This window comes from Capsicum annuum, chromosome 5 (genome assembly GCF_002878395.1).
Source record: "Capsicum annuum cultivar UCD-10X-F1 chromosome 5, UCD10Xv1.1, whole genome shotgun sequence".
NCBI lineage: Eukaryota > Viridiplantae > Streptophyta > Magnoliopsida > Solanales > Solanaceae > Capsicum > Capsicum annuum.
The window spans coordinates 20701585-20721503 of record NC_061115.1 but is presented as its reverse complement, the minus strand read 5'-3'; the positions used below and the strand labels follow the sequence as shown (position 1 = coordinate 20721503).

General features: G+C 33.8%; 1 protein-coding gene across 3 annotated transcripts; it reads right to left on the bottom strand.

Annotated features, from left to right (window-relative positions):
• Window positions 1–1731: 1731 nt before the first annotated feature.
• Window positions 1732–9714, bottom strand: LOC107870382. Of its 3 annotated transcripts, XM_047412603.1 has the most exons (10): window positions 8927–9714; window positions 5181–5433; window positions 4570–4847; window positions 3998–4467; window positions 3848–3928; window positions 3451–3573; window positions 2877–3013; window positions 2483–2798; window positions 2248–2387; window positions 1732–2162 (listed from the first exon to the last, which is right to left on the bottom strand). In XM_047412603.1, the coding sequence occupies exons 4-8, from the start codon at window positions 4205–4207 to the stop codon at window positions 2717–2719; spliced, it is 633 nt and encodes a 210-aa protein (XP_047268559.1). In that variant the 5' UTR covers window positions 4208–4467; window positions 4570–4847; window positions 5181–5433; window positions 8927–9714; the 3' UTR covers window positions 1732–2162; window positions 2248–2387; window positions 2483–2716. The 3 variants fall into 3 exon arrangements, with proteins under 3 accessions (XP_047268559.1, XP_016572383.2, XP_047268560.1); XM_016716897.2 differs by lacking the exon at window positions 5181–5433 and having other exon boundaries at window positions 8927–9699; XM_047412604.1 differs by lacking the exons at window positions 1732–2162; window positions 2248–2387; window positions 2483–2798 and having other exon boundaries at window positions 2876–3075; window positions 8927–9708.
• Between the last annotated feature and the right edge of the window lie 10205 nt (window positions 9715–19919).

Below are 19919 nucleotides of genomic sequence, written 5' to 3'. Positions count from 1 at the left end.
ATATGTATTTTTTGGATAAATAATCCATATGTATTTTATAGAAAAACTATCAACACTGCATATGTATTTTGTAACTAAACGCTCACAATAAAATGAATAACTGCATAATAAACTCAAGTATATCTTTAATTCAAATCCTCATTTATAATGATAATTATCGAAAATATAATAGGTATGATCAAGATGTATCTTTTTGAAATGCATAATCTTAACATTGCATATGTATTTTTTAGGTTATATAAATTTGATTTATAATTCATATGTATTTTTTAGCAAAATGCGAACACTGCAACTGTATTTTATAACTAAAATCTCACAATAAAAAGAGAACCGCTTAAAAAACACAAGTTTATATTTAATTCAAATTCGCATTTATATTGATAAAAAATGAAAACATTTGAAAATACATTTTAGCTATGGTCCAGATGTATTTTTGGAATGCTTAATCGTAACATTGTATATGTATTTTTAATCTAAAAACATTTGATTTATACTGCATATGTATTTTAAGTATAATATAAACACTACATATGTATTTTTTAGCTAAATCACACAGTAAAAGGTAGAACTGCATAAAATACTCAAATTAAACTTTGAAACTTAATTAATTTCATTCAGTTAAAAATAAGTACTATTATAACCTACAATTAGAACTACTTCAAAACATCAAAATTAGTTCAGAACCTACATTCATAAACCAACTTCTAAACTATACAAAATAATGAATACATCATATATCAAAAACTTTAGTGACACTAGTTATTCTACTTTGCCTTGCAGACCTCAAAGATGCTTCGACATCACTATGAGTATTTGGGTCTTGTTTTCGGGTCCCATAGTCCCACAAAAGTACAGCATATCTTATATGGAGTGCATTGGAGTCGAACTCATTCGCAAGAACTTTGTGACCATAAGAAAGGCACTCTGCATATGTAACCATATAGAGACCACAATCCCTACAAAAATAAGGGAAAAAAATTATTAATAACTAAAATGTATTTTTTACAAACATATAATTTTGTTATATGTCAATTAAATAACTTACAAGTTTCCACTCGATTGTTGAGGCAAATTCTTTTGAAATAACATATCAAATATATCTAACGAGTCTTTGTCTTTGTATCTTGGATGGTTTTCAACATCAATTCCTTTCTTAACGTAGAAATCAAACTATTGGGAACGCAATGGAATAATCGCAGGTAATTTCTCGATCTCAGCAAAAACAGCTGGATAATGACTAGATGATTCATATGAATCATATAAGAATATGCACCTCTCTGAGAAGGATAAAACTGATAGCACCCAATGATGTTTTTCCTTTGTATTGACTGGAATATAAATGTCTTCCAGTGTATGCCATGGCACAGCATCATGCATACGGAACCCATTTATGTATTTATTAAGATGGATCGTCTGTCCTCCCACTGTAAGGTTTGCATCATCCACAGAATAATCATCATGAATAGACATAATTATGTTCATAAAGTTGCAATCTACTGTGCTGAATTTGTAAGACCTGTTGGGGGTCATACTTCGACTTCTTCCTCAAGTAATAGAAGCAAACATCAATTTGCTGTAGTAATTAACAACACAAATTTTAGATCATTCAAACTATTTGTATACTAAATTTAGCATGTGTATGTATTATAAAATACATTTGCAATTTAAAGTTTAACACATCTTTTGTTAAATAAAAAAAATATAGTAAAAATACATATGGGCACCTGTATATGCATTTACAAGTAACATAATATGTATTTTAAGTAGTGCTATAACTGTAAAGAAAACATTGTCAAAATAATATAAAAAATATAGTAAAAATACATATGTGCACATGCATATGTATTTACAAGTAACATGATATGTATTTTAAGTAGTGCTACAACTATAAAGGAAATATTGTCAAAATAATATAAAAAAAACATAGTAAAAATACATATGTGCACCTGCATATGTATTTACAAGTAACATAATATGTATTTTAAGTAGTGCTACAACTGTAAAGGAAATATTGTCAAAATAATATACTAACTGAGTCTATCCATGACTGATCAGGGAACCCCATTGTGTAGAATCAGTTTTTATCTTCAACAGTCTCAACTCTGAAATGCATCATAGACATGGTTGATTTTCCCCTTTTGTAATGATCCACATTTCCCTTCCTGTTTTTTTTTGTTAATAGGTATATGTTAAATCATGAGAACATAATGGAATTAAAAAAAAGTTAAAACAATTTAATAAAAATACCTTTTAGCATGAACTTTGAGAAGGTCTTCAGAAATTCAATTCATGAACTTGTTGACAATCTTCGTATCCACTATCCCATCAATCGAGTGATAAACAAATGAATATTTCTGAGGGAATATACGTATGTGCCCTGATGATCTCTATATATATTTACATAATACAAAAATGTGATTATTAAAAAGTATTTGCATAACATGTTATATTATAAACTAAATATATAACTAATTGTACTTACGGGCAGCTGAACCAAATTTCATCGTATAAGGTGACTCCTTGAATTTGGATGGTCGCCTAATCCATAATTTTTGAACGGGGGTTTAAAGTTCACGAGAGGGATGAACAATGATGTTTTTACTACTGTAGACATTCAAACGAGGAAGCAGCTCATCAGGGATTGTGTTTTGTAAATCATGCCAAACTGGTTCATCCTTTTGTTTATCTATGGTTAATTCTTGTATTTTAGGAGTTGTCATAATTTGCTCCTCTGTATCAAGATCAACCTCGCCGTGCATGTCTGATTTAGATCTTGATCCAACTTTCTCTTTGTTTTCCTTTAAAAATTGAAAACAAGTTTATTTTGTTATGTCTAAAATAACACACATAACATCAAATATGTTCATAATACATACCTGACAATGATCTTGAATAACAGACTCAGACTTCTTATCATTGAAATGTTCATCGCTGGATTCTTTTTCACGGGTTGCCGATGGATGTGTCGTGATGCTTTCTCTCTGGTATGCATTAAGACTTGGTAACAACTCATCTGGAATTGTAAACTACGAATCAGACAAATTTGTTTGATCCATTTTTCATCAGTATTCTGCACTACAAATGTAAGAAAATATATAATTTTCCTGTGGATTGTTAGGTTTTTTAAATCACATAAACTAAAGTTCAATTCATTATACATACTCGAATATCATGATAAACAATCTTCTCAGAAATATTATAATCCAAATTTATACTTTGAAGAAGCTCATCAGGGATTAAATGTTGAGAATCAATTTCAATGTTTGTTTTATCTGGATGCAAATCAATGCAGCCCTTGCAAACAAGTAAGAAAATATTAAAATAACATCAAACAAAAATTCAGTTGTATATGTTTATACAGGTCTATATATAAAATAACATATAACTGCTAAAAAAATCCAATTACATATATGCATTCAAATGAATAATCATATGTTAGTTATTATTTACTTTTGTAGCATCCTGATTTTCACCCAAATTCTGATCAATAGTAGGACTAAATTGTTGTGATGATGTTTCGACACCAGCATAATCCATCTGTTGGGCTTCAAGATTTGTATCTTCATGTTGTTGCTATAAGTATAAGTTCAATAAACTATTAATACTTGAGTTCACTGAATATGTATATACCAACGCACTAAAAATACATATTGCTAAAAATACATTTTTGAACACACTGCATATGTATTTTGTACTACATATCATATGTATTTTTGAATGCACTGCATACGTATTTTTTGAATACTTTGCATATGTATTTTTAGCAATATACTGCATATGTATTTTTCGAATACTCTACATATGAATATTTTTTAATACTCTGAATATATAATAATAAAAATTTTACCTTGCTTTGTTCAATTGCTTTGAGCATTTTTTTGAACTTTTTCTTCACTAATTGATGAATTCCTTTAAACTCTTGACGAACCTGTATTCATACAAAATCAGTAAACACAAATTTTTTTAATATAAAATAAATTTTTGACAAAAAAATTACCTCGTCGCGGAATGCATAAAAAACTTTCTTAAAAATAAAGGCTTCTTTCTCAACACGACTTTCAGGTTTTGACACGGCTTCTTTCTCTACATGACTATCTGGCTTTGACTGTACCTGAGGAAAAATAGCCCTAGCTGTTTGCTTTCCTTTCTTCATTTTTGAAGAAGCAACCTGTCGTGTTGGAATTGGCTTGAAAACTGGTGTCTTCATTCCAGCAGCCTTTGCAGCACAAGGAGCTGGTGTCCTCGTTTTGGTATTCTCGTCAACAATACTGACTTGCTTTTTCCATGAAGGTTTCTTCACTACTGGGGTTGATGAATCAACCTTTTGTTTCTTCTTCGAATGTTCGTTGATTTTTTTTGGTGGTGAATCCTGGAAGTCATCATCAGAATCAACTGAACATTCATCTTCTGTGATATTTCAAGCTTTGCCAATTCCATTTGAGTTGGCTCTATGTTCTTAAATGCAACCTACAAATATGTTAAAGAATATGTTAAACAATTATAAATGAAAAATAATATATGTAGACTTTACAATACATATCAATACATATATATTTATTCACAACAAACCTTCCCATTGTCCTTGAACATAGCATTCATCAAAAATTCAAAACTTGGACGAGGTGCAATCATCTTCCAATTTAATAATTGGGGAATTCGATTATCAACCTTTGATGCAATCTTTAGTGGAACATTTGAACAACACTTATAAAGTCACACTTGAATTGCCAGCGGCATTCCCTAAATCAGATAAAATTTACCACCAGCTTTCAACCGGTTGTTCAAACTTCTCGCCAGATCTTCAAAAGATAAAGAACCCCATGGCAAATTCTTATATCTTCCACTATCTACCAAATCGAAATGAAGACGGGGTATAACTACAGTTTCAACATTAGATAACACAAATGAATGCAGGAAATACAAAATTGCAAATTTCTCAGCATCCTCATCATTGTTCTCCCCCCATACTTTCTCAGTAAATGCTAGAAATAGTTGTCTTTTTTGTATAATTTTTGCCCCATTGAAATACTTATCAATCATCCTATTTGGTACTCCCTCATCAAAAATAAAGTCATACCTATTAGCCACACAAGTCAATTCAGTTATGATAGCAAATTCTCTGAGAGTAAAACTAAGAGAGGTGCCATTAGCACAAATCAAAATCCCAGAAGAAGAACTACCTTTCACCTCAAGCATCATAATGCATCTGCACAACTGTGCTTGCACTACACATTGTTTCTTCTTCATAAAATAACCAAAAATGTTATTGCCGCAAAAGTTTTTAAACGGTTCCTTGTTTAAAATTGGGCGTATGCTTCCACAAATATCATTGTCACTGTACGAGCACATGTGTGGTGCAAATCTTAGAAGTTTTCTGACAATGCATATGTCGTCCCGCATCACTTATACAAAGTAAAACTATCACTTCTTAATCTGTAAAAAAAATTCAAGCAGACAAAAAAATATATAACATGCATATGTATTTCATATGATTAAAATGCATATGTATTTTGATCATAACATAACTGCAACCAATACTGGAAAAAACATATCAAATATAATAAAAATACATATAGCCAATATATTGTTATGGTAGTTAAACTAAAATTAACATGCATATGTATTTTGACCATATCAAAACTACAACCAACACTGAAAAATACAAATCAATTATGCTAAAAATATATATAGCCAATATACTGTTCATGAGTAGTGAAACTATAAAAAATATTAAAGCAATCAAAAAATACATATAACATGAATGTGTATTTTGATCATATCAAAACTGCAATCAATATTGAAAAATACATATCAATTATACTAAAAATATATATAGCCAAATACTATTCATGAGTAGTTAATTCAACAACATATTTTCACAACTATACTATCATCTTCACAAATTAACTTTCTATAATCCCTAAATATCACCATAACATAAAATACATATTAACTACTTGAACAAAATACTTAACAGTCAAAAAAATACATTTACAAATAAAAAAATACCTCTTCCTCACTTTCTTCTTCAGATTCATTAGCATAAGATTTGTCAACATCGTCTTCAATTTCTTTAGATTTCCTTTTAGTCTCGTAACGTTTCTTAGTTTTTTACTCCTTTGGAGAAGAAGTTTTCTTTTTTTTTTTCAAAATTTCAGTCATCTTCACTTTATCGTTGCGAAATTTCAACCTAATCTCCTTCGATCTCTGAGATTTCTTCAATTGTAAAGGATTTGAAATAATTTTAACTAAATCTTCTTGAGTTAACCCAAGATTAAAAGATAATGCATCAAACACTAAATTCATATTTCTTATACCACTGTTTGTAGGTGTTTTTGTTGTGTGTTCATCCATTAAAACACAAAATTCTTAAAATCTGAATTTCAGATTAATTAAAGTAGAAAAAAATAAACCGCTAACATGCAATCTGAGATTAATAGTTACCTGAAATAGGGGAAGCAAATCCTTATCACAGATCGTGCAAGAATCGTGCAAAAGGCAATAAAATTGACGCGAAAGTGATGGTTAACGGCGAAAAAATAGGAATAAAATTTAAAACTAAGAAAAGAAAAAGGAGTAAAAAGGAGAATTTTAGCACAGTAAAATTACTTAGGTGGCAAAATAGTAGGGACCACTTAAAATAATGCTGCAGATGCTACACAATATAATTAGCAAAAAGTGTTGCTATTTTTTGTAATTTAATACTTAGGTATGCCATCATATGTATTTTTTGGGCAAAATTCATAAATAACATACTTATCCCCTTAATTTTGATTTTCATAGCAACAGTTTCATAATTACATAATATAGCAAGTTATAGTTTTACAAACTGTTGCTACAACAATACAAATATATATGATTTTTACTGCCCTTATGATCGATATGTATTTTGTATTGCAAACTACAGCTACAAAAATACAAATACATATGCTACAAAATGTAATTTGAAAAAAGTGTTGTTATTTTTATAATTTAATATTTAAGTATGCTACTTTATATATTTTTTTTCCTAAAAAAAATTATATAAAGTAAAAGTGTGATAAAATGACCTTTAAAGAAAGGTCACACCTTAATAACAACTTGTTATTTAATTAGGACACTAAGATGGGGAAATATATTTAAATTGGACCACATATACAATTGTCAATGTCAATATATAGTAATAAATACTTATTTCTTATTCAATGTCTACATTAAATTAAACCCAAAATTTAACCGTGGCAATATTTTGTTTGCCTATGTTTACAAGAAATCACATTAGTTTATTATGATTATATTGATAAATTAAGATAATTACATAGAGATAGTTTAGTTGATATACATCGGCAATAATCGAGCTGAAACAGAATTACAAGGTCAATTTATGAATTATCCCAAAAATAAACATAGTAGTCATAACTTAATCACCATTAATTATGATTTATTTAAATCGAGATTACTATTTATGAACTACCAATATTTAAGACTTAAAAAGCAACTGATAATCTTTGTCTCGTTTTACAATGATAATTGATTCTAGATCAAGGCAGTAGCACGTTATGGAATTGATCCTTTTTTCCCGAGTACAAGTATAAAATAACTTAGTTAAGAGATTGATCCTAAAATGTCTTTACTTTAAAATAACTATTATATATTCTCTCATCACTTTGATTTCAACTCACACATAGGGACATAATAAGAGTAAATGCCTCCTTATAATACTTTCTTATGATCCTCTTTTTATTATGCTTTCATTATTGAAATATTTGGTAGGATGTACGTTTCTTTCTTGCCCTCACTTCGTTGTTGTGGATATAAGATTGCTTACATTGTCAATTCTGAGTCATAAGGAAGAATTCAAGTTGGTTGACTGTAGGTAAAACTTGTTATTTGATGATGAATATAAAATTTTGCTGGAGATTGATCTTGTCACAACTCTTTTTTAAGCAAAAAAGATATTGATTTAAGTTTGAAAGGATTTTTATTAGTAAAATGACAAAAGATGAAAATTTGTTTCGAAAAGGATTATTTACATTTTTTATTCAAAGTCGTCACTTGGCATAAATCGGGTGCGTCAAATCACCCTTGGATATCCTTTTTCAAAACGATTTTGACTCTTTAAAACTGATCCAAGAACAGAGATTCCGGTAAAGGAATTATGTTGATCAAGGGAAAGTTGTTAGGTACCCCTCGATCTCGTGATTCGACCACGATCGCGTGGTGGAGCATATCAGCTAATTTAACACTAGGGATGTATAAACCACATAAACACACAACAATTAAACAAACAAACACAAACAAAATGAATCCCAAAAAATAAAATGTCCAGTCCAATTATACAATCCCAAAATAGAAAAATGCAAAAAATGTAAACCTACGCTAACATACACTAATCCTAGCTAACATACACTAATCCTAAACTATGCTCCAATACTTTACCCGATGCCTCGGGCCTTCGTCACAAACGTCCTGTACAAAATACTTTGGGGCATTTCCCGGTGTAAAAGTACAATATAATCTCGGGGCATTCCCCATCGAATAAATACATATCAAATCTTATGCAATAAAGTAGAAAGAAACGTTCACGCACACATTCAAACTTTCAACAAAACACCATTCCTAAAATCTGCCTACCCGATTTAGCATTTGCCTACTAGTTTCTATCTAAAACGTGATATTATCAAACTTTGCAAATCTGACGCCTATTTTGCATCAAACAAACAGCAATTAATCAATACGAACCAATCACATTCATTTTGTATCCGTTTTCAATTCTCACCCCCTAAATCCATTCTCAACATGATTAAATCAATTCAATACGCAATCCACCAATAATGTTTTCACATCCAAATTCAACATTAACCAACAAAATGAAGATTCAAACATGTCAAACATACAAATCATTCATAATTACATAAAATTAGAGGAAGAGAAGATAGAATTGGACCTTTGAAGAATCGATTTCGTTGATAATAGTGTTTAAGAAAATCCGAAGTTGGAATTGTGAATAGAATACCTCGACAATAAACCGAACCCCAACTCGATATCAAGAAATAATGATCCGGACAGATTTAAATTCCAAGAAAGAAGAAATAGCCAGTAACCCGCGACTGAAGTTATGAAAAACTGAGAAAACCGTATCCGGGATCTTTCCAAATTCAACCAAATCTCGCCGAATAACCGCTGATTCCGGTGATTCTAACATTTTTCGGCTAAGATGTCCAGAAATCAGAGGAAAATAAAGAGATTCCGACGAAGCAATCGCTGGATCAGTAGCCAGACGCACAAACAGTAACCAGACGGCGAGCAGTAACCGGCCAGCGAACAGTAACCAGTCGTCGGCGCGAAATTTCGCCGAAAGTCTAAAAAAAAGACCGGGTCTCTCAAACCATCTTCATTCTAGTTTTTAACTCTCTCTCGACTTTAAATCTCTCTCTCTATCGATTCTATATGTCTGTGCGTCTGTATACGTATAGCTGTTTATATGTGTCGTGAAAAAGATAAAACAAAGAAAATAAATGGTGTCTCGGCTTTGTGCGTGTACTATGTGGGTGTGTATCGTGCAGAAGAAACCCCAAAAAGAAAATGGGAGTTTTTTCCCCTTTTTTCCAATTCAGATCTGTGTGCGTGTTATGGTGTATAGTGAGAGTGACCATGGAAAGTGTCTTGTGCGTATTGTTTTCTGGTGTTGTGTATAACCATGAAGTTTGGGTGGGGTAGGGTAGGGGGACACGTGGGTGGGGTGGATTAGGGTAGTGAGGTGTCCTAATATGATAGGAAAGGTTGTTAATTTGTTATTAATTAGGATTATATGGGAATTTGGGAATAAAATTTGTTTAGAGTTGTTTATTTTTTGTCATTTTGTGGAGAAATTATGAAATGGGGTTGGGGTGCATGGTAAGATGGAGTTAATGATAAAAATAATTTGTGAAAGGATAAAATTACGTGTCTACATTATGCTCTCTTTGGATGTAAACACAAGTGTTTTCAGATAAAGAAGTATACAACGAGATAGAATTTTGTCCCGACTGTTATTCAAAAGAAGGAAACAGAAGGAGGGAGAACAACCGAATTTTAATTTTGAGCATCCTACCTAACCCAAGTTATGTGAGATTAAGTCACAGGTGGTTCTAGGATTGACAAAGAGGGACTATACCGAGTTGGAGAGTTGAGTGAGGCCCTGATGAGGTTTCGATCGCGGCTCTGTCATTACATCCAAAATAAAAATTACAAGTTAAAAACATAAATAAAATTATAGAAGTCCTATCTATGCAGCTCCGTTTGACTCTTGACTTGTTATTTCATCACCCTATTCTTTAGGTGGGCTCCTGACTTGCAATTTCTTCAATTTGTTGCTTGACTTTAAATCTCCTCACCCTGTTCTCCAGGTAGGCTCCTGACTTGTCATATCATTACCCTGTTCTTCAGGCAGGCTCCTGACTTTCAATTTTATCACCCTATTCTTCAGGCGGGCTCCTGACTTACAATTTCCTCACTCTGCTTTTCGGGAGAACTCCCGACTTTCAGTTTCATCACCCTATTCTTCATGTGGGCTCCTGACTTGTAATTTCATAACTCTATTCTCCGGGCGAGCTCCCGACTTTTAATTTTATCACCCTATTCTTCAGACGGGCTCCTGACTTGTAATTTCATCACTCTGTTCTCCGAGCGAGCTCCCAACTTTCAATTTCATCACCCTGTTCTTCAGGCGGGCTCCTGACTCTCAACTTCATCACCCTGCTCTTCAAGCGGGCTCCTGAAATCAAAATCAAAACTAGAATGAAATTATCTCAAACAATGATTATGATAAAGAAAGGTTTCATTTTTTGAAAGTAATGTTTCAATTTTCGAGAGGGTCCTGAACATAAGATAAATTTTCATTTTTTAGGGGGGTCCTAAATATAAAGTAAATACTCATTTTTTAGGAGGGTCCTGAATATAAAGTAAATTCCCATTTTCCAATAGGTCCTGAACATAAAGTAAATTCTCATTTTTCAAGAGGGTCCTGAACATAAAGTAAATTTCTATATTTCAGGAGAGTCTTGAACATAAAGTAAATTTTCATTTTTCAGAAGGGTCCTGAATATAAAGTAAATTCTCATTTTCTAGGAGGGTCCTGAACATAAAGTAATGTCCCATTTTCCAAGAGGGTTCTGAACATAAAGTAAATTTTCATTTTTCAGAAGGGCCCTGAACATAATGTATATTCCCATTTCCAGGAGGGTCCTGAATATAAAGTAAATTCCCATAGGTTCCTGAACATAAAGTAAATTCCTATTTTTCAGGAGGGTCCTGAACATAAAGTAAATTTCCATTTTGCAGGAGGGTCCTGAACATAAAGTAAATTCCCATTTTTCAGGAAGGTCCTGAATATAAAGTAAATTCTCATTTTTCAAGAGGGTCCTGAACATAAAGTAATGTCTCATTTTTCAAGAGGGTCCTGAACATAAAGTAAATTTCAATTAATAGGAATTAAATTTTCTTTTTTTCCTAGTTTATCATCCAAAACTTTTGCGGGTGTCAAACTCAATCATAACTACTTGCAACAGCGCATAATGTAAAGATGAATCAAGATTCTAATCAACAAATGCACTTTTTGAGGGTAAAATTGAATGAATGAGACCAACAAGTTCCTCTCTTAAGAGTGAAAGTGACAATTTCTTACTAAAATGCATCTTTCAGAATTAAAGACTCAAATTAGGATGTGCACCTCCTATCCATGAGAAATGAAATACCCAAATTAGGGAGTGTGTCTCTTAGGGATACAAGATGATGAGTTTCGCCATAATTTTGATTACCAAACCTGCACAACAACACTGCTCTTGCATTTGCAAAAACGAGGAAATGCACCTCTGGACATTTGCGCTTTGAAGCCTTCGATTTGAAAGTAGCAATTGTTCCTGTTTCATACAAAGAAAAATTGTGAGTTTAAAATAGGGTGGTTGGCTTGCGGCTTTGGCATTTGAGGTGATTTCTCTTGCATTTGTCTCATTTAGATCTTACTTCCAATCATTAGCATTTGCCCTTGCCTTGTTACACCATTGGTCCAAACTCAGAATATTAAGAGTGACTCTACTTTACTATGTTTCTTAGACAATCCCCTTTAAACCCTGGTATTTTCATGAATTTCCAGACTCATTTGTTGACAAAACCTTCTGCATGCCTTATTTCAGCTCACAATTATGTCTTTTTCATGTGTTGGCCGTTTGTCTTGCTTTGTGTAATTGAAGAAGCTGATAGCCAGTTTTGAAATCTTTTCTCACTTGTTTTGAAATAAACTTGACTCAAAGACAAGAGAAGAATGACAGTGATTTTTATTTGGATAACTGACTCAAGAAAATAAAATAAAGAGAAGAAAGAAAAGATAATTAATGTCCCCATTTGAAACAAAAAAACGAAAAAATTATCTAAAAATGATAGTCGACTCTAATGATTATGCCATGCATTTTGAATTAAACTACCTGATCTTCCATCCAAACTTTCTACCAATTGTTCTTGAGTTAATGGCCCTGAAACTGAGTTACTTTCTTGGTCCAATTACATTTAGAGACCTTATTTGGCTAGTGACGCCTTGAAGGATTTTCGCCAAAAAGCTTCTCTCATTTTCTTTTTCTCAGTTCACCATTGTCTTATGGTGTTAGTGAGGGTTTTTCACCAATGAGACTCTCTTATTTTTATTTCTCTCAACTCACAGCCCTTTTACAGTGCCCGTGAGGGTTTTCATTGATAAAACTCTCTCATTTTTATTTCTCTCAACTTACCATCGTCTTATGGTGCCCGTGAAGGTTTGCACCAATAAGACTCTCTCATTTTTATTTCTCTCCTGGTTCTTTATGTTGAGGAAGACAATTAGTTCCTAAAATGCATCATTATATGCATTGCATGCTTAGCTTTATCATTCTCAAAGATTGATCTGAAGGTCTTTTTTTGGTTGTAACTTCGTTTTTGGATAAGGTTAGAAAGAAAGGTTGACATGAGGCCCAAATGACACTTGAAGTGTGGTAGGACTTATAACTTTTAGAATCAACTTAAACAATGAGGATTAACTCATATCCCAGTTTCTTTTGGCTGGTGACTCTAAATTGTTTATTTGGTTGGACCGAGCCCCGAGTAGAGCAGCCTACGTATCTCACTCCTGTGAGAGGAGAATCAGGTCACACGTAGTTTCGACAACTTGTTTTACTTGATTCTAATTTTTTTTCTTTTGTTGACTCTTTTTCTTTTTGAGACCTTTTCTGACTCTCTTTTTCTTGACACTCTTCTTTTTCTCTCTTTTTGACATAATTTTTTCTTTTTCTTTTTTGAAACTTTTCTGACTCTATCTTTTACTCGACACTTTTTTTTTGAAACTTTGTTGACTCTATCTTGATTTCAAAAGTGGGATACAAAAGAAAATAAAACTAAGGCTCAAATGGGGTAAACAAGGATGACACAATGTTTGGATAGTAAAATAAAATGTCTTCATCATATCACTCCTTGAAAATGCAAGTACATATCATACAATATGAAATGAAATGAAAAATGAAGATCATTTGTGACATTTAACAACACTAACTTTAACTGAGCATATTTGTCACATCTTTTTCTACAATTGTCAAACATACTACTCCACCTTCGCTGTACATTCCTCACATCGAACGACTCATGCTTTTGTGGAGTTGATTTTCTTTCTGGCCCTCTTGATATAGGATCGCACTGTTTGACCTTATTGAGATATGTCCTTCAATTGATGACCAAATTATTCTTGTAATTCTCAAAATAATTGCATTAATTTTGAAAGAAGGCTTCAACATAGTCACCAAATGTCTCAACACGCTACTTATTTCTCATATGTTTTTTCTAACTTTAGCCCTCTGATTCAATGTTCATGCTTAATTTGGATTTTAAGTTCTAGTTGAAAATTCCGCCAGCATGTCATATCACTAGAACAGACATAAAATATACTATGTAAAGAAAACAAACAAACAACACAAAGGGAAAAGGGACACTCCATTTAGTTAAAATGAAAGATAGAAGGGTTTGAACATAAACGACAAAAGGACAAAACAAGATATCCCAACTACAACCCAGAAATAATTCGAATAACAGAAAAAATATTAAAACAAACTACCAAACATCCATCCTAGCAGGGAGAGGAGTGACATCCCAATTGCTGAGCTTGACATCTTAGCCACTGGTTTACATATCAACATGACTAGAGCTTTCCTCACTATCAATGTTCTACACCATAATCGATTTATCTTGAATCATCTTTTTTGTTTCTCTATTCAAAGAACGGCAATCCTCAATACTGTGACCCTGAACATTAGAATGATATGTACATCGTACATTAGAATCAATACTTCTTGAATGTAGGTCAAGAGTATACCCAAGGCGAGGAGTGATCATGCCCCGCTGTACCAATCTCTAGAATAAACTGGCATACGACTCTCCAATTGGTGTAAAGCTGTAATGCCCCAAAATCTGATCCGGAGATGTCACACGATGCTCAAGGCTACGAATAGCCCTAAGCTAACCCTTTGAGCCTACTACTAGGTTGGAACCTTACTTTAAGATAAACTAGACAAGAAATAATGTTGTATCATACCAAAACTAAACTAACTAAACTGAAGATATTGTCTAAATAGCAAATACTGAAAGTCTATAAATAAACTCGTAGTCTGACAAGACTCTACTACTACAAAAATAGAGAGCCATTGGGATAGACCCTCAACAGACTCGGGCTAAACTGAAAATGATAACTCAGTTACTATGAAAGTTGGAAATCTGAAGAAGTAGCCCTCGAATCATGAGGACTCTCCAACTATGGGGGCGTAGATAGAGATGCTCGAACTACTCATGCTATTGATACTGAGCACCTGAACCTACGTTATAAAATAATGTAGCACATAGACATATATGTGGATCAGCACTTTGAGAATGTACTGAGTATATGGGGGTGTAATGCATAAGTAAGACATCATCATAATTAGAAAGTAAATGCATGCTGGATGTATATGACTCACATAAGCTTGATGATCCAAAATATCAAAATATAAAATCATGTATAACAAATCGTACTTGTAAATCTAGTGAGTCGTAGAACTTAGTCTTATAAAAACTTTTTTATCATTCTTTTCTTTTGAAACTTAGAAGCTTTGGAAGCGTTGAAAATCTTAAAACTTTGGGACTTAGGGACTTAGGGACTTTGGGACTTAGGGAGTTTCTTCTAACCGACATAAACCATGTGAGCTGACATGGATTCCAATGTCTTGCGCACGTTGGGGAGAGCTGTTCTACCCTTGCCATCGAAATAGAACTTTAACATGAATGATCACTATCTTAGCCCACTATAGGCAAATTAGAGACCTACGGTGGCACGTAGTTTTGGGGCATGAGACCTTGGAATCATACCCAACTCGGTGCTAAATACTACTCCCATACTTATTGCTCAGAACTTTTAGGAAATCCACCTTAAAACAGCGCAGGGGTTTATAATGAAAACCAATTATACTTTTTTTTACTTTAAATCATAAATAATGTGGATTCCTATCTTAGCTTAGGTTCGGAAGATCAATCTTTCTTTAAAATCTGAATGCTTGCGTGTTAAAACATGCTAATAATGTACTCTTCATGAAATATCAAAATTCATACTTGGGTTTAAAGCATATGTACTTAAATGATCACAATTTCATAATGAAGCTTAATTCTCAACAATTATCCTGGAAACACTTGAAAATATCAATTCACAATAGAGATGAACAATTCATGATATAAATCCTCAATTCAAAGCATAAATAGGTAGGATAAACATGCAATTCAAGGCTTAAATCACTTATATCTTCATAAACTTAAAATAAGATACTTTGGGTATAAACCTCAACTTGTAAATCATGTAATCTTTAATAAAATTTAAGTTTTGGGGAAAAAGAATGAAATATTTGTCCTTGTACAAACCCCACATACCTTGGATGATGAACTATATAAACAACCTTGCTTTTGAGGTCCACTGAAAATTGACAAATAGAAAATTGGACCTCTCCGCGACGCGCCAACATCACAGTGGTCCACTGGAAAATGACAATTATGAAATTGTCCTTCACCGTGATGTGGTGACTGCCCAGTTGGCATACTGTCAAATTAAAAATACTCTAACTTCTTCACCGAGTATCGAATTTGGGCGAATTTGGTATCGATGGAAAGTTTATTTAATTTCCCACATAATGAAAATTTGAAATCTATATTAATCATTTTGGAAGACATCTCTTAATATTCTAGGCACGAACTTAAGCTAGAAAAAGTTTAGGGTATTACAATATCTCCCCCTTGGGAATATTCGTTCTCGAATGTGGCTAGCAAAGTTGAGATGCTGAAAACTGAGGTCATAACTAGCATATACAACTTAAAGAATGACTCAATTGATTGCAAATGCATAAACTATCGAATGAATGGCTATATAAATATGCAACTTAAATTGAAAAGAGATGATCTGAGGAAACTTGTTACCTTAAACTGAATCTGAATCTGCAGCGAAAAGATGAGGGTACTTGGTCCTCATATCTGCTTCTGCTTCCCAAGTGGCTCCCTCAACAGATTGATTTCTCCAAAAAAACCTTCACTAAGGGGACTTCTTTGTTCGTTATTCTACGAGTCTTATGGTCAAGGATCTCAACTGGAATTTTTTCATAAGAGAGGCTATCATTAACCTCTATACTTTCTATGGGTACTACAACCGTGGGATCACTAATACACTTCTTCAACAAAGACACATGGAACATAGGATGTATGGATGATAATTCTGTAGGCAACTCAAGCTCATATGCCACCTTCCCAACACGGCTCAAAATTCGAAAAGGACCTATATAACGGGGACTAAGTTTCCCTTTCTTGCCAAATCTTTTTACCCTCTTTATGGGTGAAACTTTTAAATAGACTAAATCATCAACTTCAAACTCAAGATCTCTTCTTCTTACATCCCCATATGACTTCTGAAGTCTCTTGAGTTATTTTCAACTATTCTTGAATCAACTGTACTTTCTCCATAGTTTCTAACACCATATCTGTCCCTAATAATGTGGCCTCACCCACTTCAAACTATCCAATAGGTGATCTACATCTCCTCCCATAAAGTGCCTCAAACGGGGCCATCTGAATACTAGCATGATAACTGTTATTGTAGGCAAACTCAATCAACGACAAATGGTCATCCCAACTACCCCTGCAATCAAGCACACACGCTCTCAACATATCTTCTAGGGTCTGAATGATCCTCTCTGCTTGACCATTGGTTTGAGGATGAAAAGCAGAACTAAGATGAACTTGGGTACCAAGACCCTTCTAAAAAGCTTTCCAAAACTGAGAGGTGAACAGAGTACCCCTATCACAGATAATGGACAAGGGCACTCCATGCAATTTGACTAACTCTTCGATATACAACTTAGCATAATCCTCAGTTGTATAGGACGTATGAAATGGCAAGAAATGAGTTGACTTAGTCAATCCACAATAACCCAAATCGAATCATGATGACGACGCGAATGGGGTAACCCTATTACAAAATCCATATTCATCTCTTCCCACCTCCAAGTAGGAATATAGAACTTTTGCAAGACATCACAAAGCCTTTGGTGCTCTACCTTAACTAGTTGACAAGTTGCACACTTGGCTACAAACTCTGCTATATATCTCTTTATACCACTCCACCAATAGATTTTTTGCAAATCTCAATACATTTTAGTAGCACCAGGATGAATGGAGTAACATGAAACATGCGCTCCAGCCATAATCCTCTATCTCAACTCATTTACATATGGTACACACAGTCTACTCTGGTATCTCAGCACACCATCTCCCTCTTGGGACAAAACCTCTACTTTTTGGTCTTTAACCGACCCCTTCAACTTAACCAAAATTAAATCCTGATATTGTTTCTCCTTCACCTTAGAAACTAAGAAAGATTCTACACTACTCTGCACTCAAACGCTACCCTCAACCAAATCAACCGATCTAACACCCAACCTAGCCAAACGGTGCACTTCCTAAGCTAACTCTTTCTTATCACTCTCCACATGAGCAACACTTTTCATAGACAATTGACTAAGGGTATCTACCACTCATGTCATAATCTTTTAATATTTCTAACCACCTTCTCTAGCGGAGATTTAACTCCCTCTGCATAAACACATATTGCAAGCTTTTGTGATCTGTGAACACATCAACATGCACACCGTACAAGTAGTGTCTCCAAATTTTCAAAGCAAACACCACAATAGCTAATTCAAGATCATGGTTTGGGTAATTCTTTTCACGAGCCTTAAGTTACCTAGAGGCATATGTTATGACCTTACCTCTCTGTATCAAAACAAAACTCAAACCAACTCTAGAGGCATCATAATACACCATAAAACCATTTGTACCATCAGGTAATGCTAAGACTGGGGCTGAAGTGAGTCGATTCTTCAACTTCTGAAAACTCTTCTTGCAGGAATCTGACCACTGAAACTTAACCTTCTTCTGAGTCAATCGGGTCATAGGAGATGAAATGGATAAAAACCTCTCAAACAAAATGTCTGTAATATCCAGCTAAACCCAAGAAACTCCTAATATATGATGGAAAGATAGGTCTTGGCCAATTTTTTACGGCTTCTGTCTTTTGGGGATCAACTCTAATATCCTCCATGGAAATAACATGACCAAGGAAAGCAACTAACTTTAGCCAAAATTCATATTTGCTAAATTTGGTGAACAACTGGTGATCTCTAAGAGTTTGCAACACAATTCGGGGGTGGTCTACATGATCATCCTCACTAGAGAGTAGACAAGAATATCATCGATAAAAACTATGACAATCATGTCCAGATACTGTTTGAACACTCGGTTCATCAAGTCCATGAAAGCAGCTGGGGTGTTGGTTAGCCCGAAGGACATGACTAGAAACTCAAAATGACCATAGCGGGTCCTGAAGGCTGTCTTTAGAATATCGTATTCCCTTACTTTGAGTTGATGATAGCCGGATCTAAGGTCTATCTTTGAGAAATAACTTGCACCTTGGAGTTGGTCAAATAAGTTATCAATTCTAGGAAGAGGATATTTGTTCTTGACTTGACTTTATTTAACTGATGATAGTGAATGCACTTACATAAAGAATCATCTTTCTTTCAGATGAATAGGATGGGAGCGCCCCAGAGAGAAATACTAGGTCTTATGAAGCCTTTGTCTAGAAGATCTTTGAGTTGCTCTTTCAACTCCTTAAGTTCGGCCGGAGCCATACGATATGGAGGAATGGAAATAGGCTGAGTATCAAGAAGAAGATCAATTTCAAATTCTATTTCCCTATTGGGAGGTACCCCTGCCAAATATTCAGGAAAGACATTAGGAAACTCATTAACTATATTAACTGACTGAACTGTTGGAGTCTCAAACTTAATGTCTTTGAATCGAACTAGATGATAGACGCACCCTTTAGAGATCAGCTTTCTGGCTTTAAGATAGGATATGAAATGACTCTTGGAAGATACTAAATTACCTGACCACTCAAAGGCTGGCTCATCGGGAAACTAAAACTTTACCACTCGGGTGCAACAATCTATGGATGCATAACAAGAATGGAGTGAATCCATACCAAGAATAAGGTCGAATTCAACCATGTCTAATTCTATGAAATCTGCTAACATGATCTTATGAGGGACAATAATAGGACACTTTCTATAAATTCTTTTGGCAACAACTGATTCCCCTACTGGTAAAGAAACCAAGAAAGGATCAAGGATATTTTCAAAACTTATGTCAAAATTCACAGCAACCAACGGGGTCACATAAGAGAAACTCAACCCAGGGTCTAACAACACATAAACATCAAAATGGAAAACACAACGCATACCAGTAACAACATCTAGGGAGCTCTCCTGCTCCTGGCAGGATGGTAAAGCATAGAACTGATTCTGGCACTGACCGCCACTGGT